General features: G+C 40.9%; 1 protein-coding gene across 1 annotated transcript in view; it reads right to left on the bottom strand.

Moving 5' to 3' along the window:
- Positions 1–722: 722 nt before the first annotated feature.
- Positions 723–6,320, bottom strand: part of LOC125438405 (lipase member M-like) — a 30,514-nt gene continuing 24,916 nt past the window's right edge. Inside the window, exons 8-10 of the mRNA XM_048506851.1 lie at positions 6,057–6,128; positions 3,794–3,859; positions 723–2,131 (exon numbers count right to left, since the gene is read on the bottom strand). Coding sequence (XP_048362808.1) covers positions 1,880–2,131; positions 3,794–3,859; positions 6,057–6,128 — 390 coding nt within the window. The 3' untranslated portion in view covers positions 723–1,879. The remainder of the gene's footprint in view (positions 2,132–3,793; positions 3,860–6,056; positions 6,129–6,320) is intronic.

The raw sequence follows: 6,320 nt of genomic DNA, 5'->3' as shown, positions 1-6,320 counted from the left end.
GCCTTTTTTTTAAAAAAAAATCAGCAACTTCCCCCCAACCCCCCCAACCCCGAAATGACTTTTGGGGGAGGGGGTTGGAGGTGGGCGCAACTGTATCTGGATGCACAGAACTGTATCTGGACGCACAGAGCCCTTCGGGGGTTGGGCGGGATATAAATTTGAAAAATAAATTAAAAAATAAAATAAATAAATAATGATGACCGAATAGGGTTTTCAAGGCAAGAGAAGTTGGTGAAAGACTAAGAAGGAGAGAAGGAGGCAGAGAACAGGAAATGGGTATTGGGGTTGTCAGGAAATGGGAAAGAAAAATAATACAGGGTGGAGGGTACAGGACAAAGTGGGGTGTGTCCCCCCCTCCGGAGTCTTTGAGAGTTCCCTACCATACAAACGGGCTGTGAGCAGTGACCAGCAGCATACAACTGAAACATAGGTTTGCTAGACAGGGGCTGTTGGCAAAGGGAGTGGGACAGCTGATGACAGAGGGGCAGATAAATATAGGTTGGCTGTTCAGTGGGAAGAAGAGGAATCAGGAAATGGGTAGATGCTATAGAGGCTTTCAGGAAAGGGAAAGGGAAAATAGTTTGGGAATGGAAAATGAGATACCTCCCACAAGTTCTTGTAGGTTCCCACTTGTTAACTTCAATTCTGGAAATAAGCAAAAACACATTTGCATTTTGTTCCAGTCATTGATACAATGTGTCATTAAAAACAACCAACCATAATTTGGTATACAAGTTATTTTGTATTTTTAAAAAACTATAAGAAAATAACAGTGAATAATGAACATCCTTAGTAATACATAGAGAGTACAAGTAAACTCTCACAAGACTTGTCAATTAGTTCTTTAGTTTACTTAATTAAAAAAACAGAATTACATCTTTAGAACAAAAAGTACTTGATGTAATCTTACTGTCATTCCAAAGCATCATGGCATAGGTGACATTAGCAAGCACTGAACCACAATGCTTGTGTTGAGTGGCCTCCATACTTTAAATATGCAGAAAAAAGCCATTTCAAAAACCCAACATACATGGTATTACAAAAACAGGTGTCAGCATTCAACTAGCTCTGTTTTGCTCCACTATAACCAAAACACAGAACAGAGCAGATGGTTATGCCTATGAAGTGATGGTATTGTACTGATAGAAGCAGAGCACACCGAGATAAAAAAACTGTGAAGGGACAGACACAATCCCAGATACTAGCACTGGCCAACTGTGATTAACAGAGATCTCATGGATGGTATAGTTTGTCTCCATGCAAAGAAAGAATAAGATATAGTGCTTTCCCAAGATGTTCTTGCAATAAACAAGTAATTCACTAAAGCTGTTAAGGAAAATTCTCTTAATTTCTCCTTTTTTGATATTTCAATTAAATCCAACAATTCCTTTCTTTTCCTTTTTTTAAGGAATTTGAATTCGATTTCTAATCAATTCTATTTTTATCGAATATTTAAAGAGAGGAAGAGCAGGAAGGGTGGGGCTGCAAAATTTCCGCATTTCACTTCATAGATGCTTAGAAGCAGGAAATGTCTTCCTGAACCTTTCCACATTTCTGTTAGAGCACCCATTCCAGGGTTTGTATTGTAACATAAAACAACAGCCAGAGCTGAAGTTACAAAAGAGCACATTGATTTCTCTTCAAATGATAGAGAAGTCACACTTTTTAAAAAGAAATAAGAGAGTAAGAAGGATCGATGGCTATTTTATAAAGTGAATTTTAGAGGAAAGAAATTCCCCTCCCCATAACAACCTCCCCATACTCTTATCCTATCCAGTACAATGATTACTATTTGGCCAGTATGATATAAAATTATATTACAGTCACAAAATTTAACATATAGTGGAAAATCTTAGAACATGTAAAGTCTTCTTTATTATCAGTGTTCTTTTATCTTAAACGGGTCTTCCGTGATCAGCTTTATTATGTCCATGTAAACTTTCTGAGGTGCGTCAAGACCCCAAATAAAATCAAAATGAGTCCAGTTAGGTATTTTACATTTATAAACGACATCATGAAGTTGACAGGCAAGTCCTTCGACATTAGCAGGGTCAGCAAACCAGTCATTTTCACCATACCATATGGCTGTTCTTACTCTCATAGGTTCCAGGTTATATGCAGGAGGTTCAGACTAGAAATAATATGGAGACATTTTGTAAATTAAACTAAGCAAATTGTAAAGAAGAGAAAAGAAAACTCAGAAAGTCAGGAAAAATAGATCAATGGCTGGCAGCCTGGGCCAATCTAGTGCCCTGGAGTCAATCTACCACTCCAGAGGGCTTTTCAGTCATGCAGGGAGGCAAAGCACACACACAAAAAACCCCTCCATGCCACCAAGAAGTCCTTCATTGGGCTCAATGCACTAAGACCATGCCCTGGGCGTTGGCATCTTGGGAGGGAAGCCAGGATGGAAGCTGACTAAAGTTGGCTCCTCCCCCATCCATGCCTTTGGATGCCCCCAGCCATGTTGACGCAGTATCCTCCATTGACAGGGCTGGGAAATGGTGGCCACTTCCAAGGTCAGGCATTGCAGACCTGTGTGGCTCTTGGGTCCACATATCTGGCCCCTTCACTGGCACATTTGTCCTTTGCACCAGCGGGGTGGGCACCCACATTGGCACAAGGCTGGAAAGCAGCCATTTCCCCCAGGTGAACTGATCTATGTTGGCTGAAGATCAGGTGTAATTCCAGGAGATCACCAGGCCCCACCTGGAGGTTGGCAACCCTAAGCCTCCTAGAAATTGTCCTGGATAGCAGAATAACTTTGTTAATCAAAATTATAATAACTGGTATGTTATTTTTTTAACTGAATGAATTTGAAGGTCTGCTAAACATGCAAGAAACTGTTGTAAATCTTCGAAAAGACTCATGAAGGCTTCACAAAGCCTTGCCTAGCTGCAATGTGCCATCAGGAGCCTGCACACTGGCCTAGAGAACTCGCAGTCATTATCTGGCAGTTGGGCCCAGGTTGGTTCACCTGCAGAGAAAGAATGGCCAGATGTGTCCCCAGTATCCTTTGTCATGTCTTCTTCCCCTTTGTTAAAATAAAATAAAAGTGCTGGGGGGAGGGGTCTTTTTAATTATAGGTCATTTTTCAGGTGCCAAAATTCCAGAACCCAAAAACTGTACCTGAAAATAATTCCAAAAATGAGAACATCTCCTCCAATTCTAGCATAATAAAAAATCATGCCCTGTAGAATGCCTGAAACTGAAAATAAAGTGCCTGGGGCTTGCCCCAGGTGTCACACCCTGCCTCCACAGCTGCCCCTTGCCACTGCAAAAACACCACTGGTGACTTTAAAATGCAGCTAACTTTCCTCCATCCCTCCGTCAGTGCTGGGAATATCTGGGGGTGGGGACAAGGCCAGGGAGGGTTCCTTCCACAGGCCTTATCTTTGCCTCCAGTGTTTTAGCAGCCATGGCATTGCTCAGAGGGATGGAGGAAAGTTAGCTGCATTTTTAAAATAATGGATCCTTTAAAATGCACCTAACTTTCCTTCATTCCCCCGAGTGGTGCCAAGACAGTCCAGCAAGACATTGGGGTTGAGGACAAGGCCAGGGAGGGTGCACTCCTTCCTTGGCCTTGCTGCCCCCACTGCCTTACCAGGCCTTGTTTGCTCCTGTGGGGAAGGACGGAGGGAGGACCAGCCAAATGAGTCTTCCACATGTCATTCGAAAGTGACGTCTGGGTTGTCTGGCCCCTTTGTCCCCCCTAGATACACCATTGGTATCTTGTATCCCATACAGAACACTGGATCCAGACATCAGTTTTAAATATTGCAAATGTTCTCACCTGATTGTATCTATCCTGGTTTTCACTTCCATAATCGAATTTTCTGAATAGTCCAGTTTTGTAAATCTAGAAATGAAGAGAAGAGGATGAATTCTAAGCAACAGAAATATTATGACTGGTTTATTATTTTTTCATTACTCCAAAGTATCACTAAGGGAAACTATAGTTAAATCATCAGAGGATTTGGTCTAAAGGGATTACATAATCATTTATGGGCAGTGTCAAGAAATCACTTTTATTACTATTTCTTGTTTTCTATCCTGTTTTCTTTCAACAGATGGCTTAGAATAGGATTTGTTAGAAGGTCAAATGGAGTGTCATGGTGCTATCTGCTAGTGCATACCAAGCTAGTAGCTTGTACTACTGATAAGACCTCAGACTGATAAGGGCCTAGGTGTGAACCATGAAACAATTGCTATCTTCCTCTATTTGGCAGTCAGTCCCAGGATGTAAGTTAATTAGAGATAAGAAGTCATCCTGAGAGTGGGGTTAAAAGGGAAATTTGAATCTTATCTTGTATCTTGATTTCCCTCAGACTGATTTCCCTTGGTCATTAATTAGTGCCTTAGACAGACAGCAAAATCGAGGAAGACAAATGTAATGCAGAACAGGAGTCATGTAATCAGAGATGGACTATTTAAAATTTGGGAAGCTATATGAAGAAGAATTAGCCCTCCAGTATATCCTTTAATGTCATTTACATAGGCCTATTGTAATAAGGTGATGAAGAATACTGACATTATAACATACGGAGATATGATAGACATTCAAGGAGATATTAAGTCCTAGCAAAAAAAAAAAAGAAGAATATGAAGGCAAAGTAATGCAATGGATGTTTTATTTTCAAGTGACTTCAAGATTAAGAAAGAAAATCAAAACAGAAAGAGAAGTAATAAGGGCACTGACTTAATTCAAAACAGAGATTACGTAGAAAAAGGACACTAAGAAGAAGAGGAGGAGGAGGAGGAAGAACAGAAGGAAGAGGTTTTCCACAGTGTCCCAGTCAGGACCCATGCAACTGCTTTCTGGACCAACTGAAGTTTCTGGAACAGTCTCAAGGGAAGTCATGCATAAAGTAAATTACAGTACTCTAATCTGGAGCTGACCATTGCATGGATTACTGTAACTAGATTGTGCTGGGACAGGGAAGGCACCAGTTGCTTCACCTAACACAGCTGGAAAAATATCAGCTTGTCCACATTGATGACCTGTGTCTTTATGGAAAGGGAAGCATCCAGGATCACGCCGAGGCTCCGGACTCATGGCTTAGATGTCAGTTGCACACTATCAAGAGCCAGGAGCTGACATTCTATTTCTGCCCTTTCACAGCCCAGTCATAAGACCTCTGTTTTAGATGGGTTTAAGTTCAACCTGCTCTGTTTCATCCATCCCAACCCAACCTCCAAAAACTGGCTAATATATCCAAATTGACACTGGTGGCTCATCCACAGATACAACTGGGTATAATTAACATACTGGTGGCAGCCCAACCTAGCCAAAAACTCCAGACAAACTCCAGACAATGGGCAAGTGCATGCATGGTGATATTAAATAGCATCATAGAGGGGATAATAAGACATTATGAAAATAACTTTAAAAAACACAGTATAACAGCAGCTATTTAAAAGTGTCAGCAGTTTAAAAATTCTAATTGAGGCTTCTAGTGAAAAACAAAATCAGTCCTAAACAGAACTGTCTTCAACTGCCCCCTGAAGATTGACAAAAGGGACCAAGCACACCTTCCCAGGCAGTTTGTTTCATAGTTGTGAGGCTACTACCAAAAAGGCCCCCTCTCATGTGCCTATCCCACATATCTCCTTGATCAGAGGGACAGTCAGGAGGGCCTCTCCCTGTGATCTAAATTCCCAGGCGGAAGCATATGGGAGAAGAAAACCCTTCAGGTACTCTGGTCCCAAGACATTTAGTCATTCAAAAGGTATAAACAACAACTTAAATTGGGCTCAGGAGCAGATTGGTAGCCAGTATAATTGCTGTAGTAAATTGTGGATATATGCTCCTGGTAGCTGGCCCTGACCAGCAGTTTAGCCACAACATTCTATACTAGCTGTAGCTTCTGAATAGTCACAGCCCAATTTAAATAAGACTTGGTATAAACACAAAGTTCCCTAGGTTCCTTTGCCTCACCAGCATCACACAGAAATCATTTTGTATAGTCTGAATATGCAACATGGATATGTTGGGAAAAGAAAACAGATGAAATCTATGTTTCAGTGTAACCAACTTTGAATAATCAGTCACCTACCTGTCCCCAATGGAGAAGATTTTGAACAGATGTTGAATCTGGAAAACGTGACTTGTATACATCAATCCGACTCTGCAAGAGAAATACTAGAAGTTTACTTTTTAAGGAGAGATAAAGTTCCTTCCTAGTTGCTTCCTTATCACTGTTTTCCGGGGATTGGGAAAAACAATGTTTTAATAGTCATAGCCCTGTTCACATTTCCATTTTTGCACATGAATCCATATATTTTTATTTGTTATATCCATAATCACTACCTTAATCCCC

This window comes from Sphaerodactylus townsendi, linkage group LG08, assembly GCF_021028975.2.
Source record: "Sphaerodactylus townsendi isolate TG3544 linkage group LG08, MPM_Stown_v2.3, whole genome shotgun sequence".
NCBI lineage: Eukaryota > Metazoa > Chordata > Lepidosauria > Squamata > Sphaerodactylidae > Sphaerodactylus > Sphaerodactylus townsendi.
Note: the sequence above shows the minus strand (reverse complement) of the source record. Positions and strands in the feature narration are given on the sequence as shown.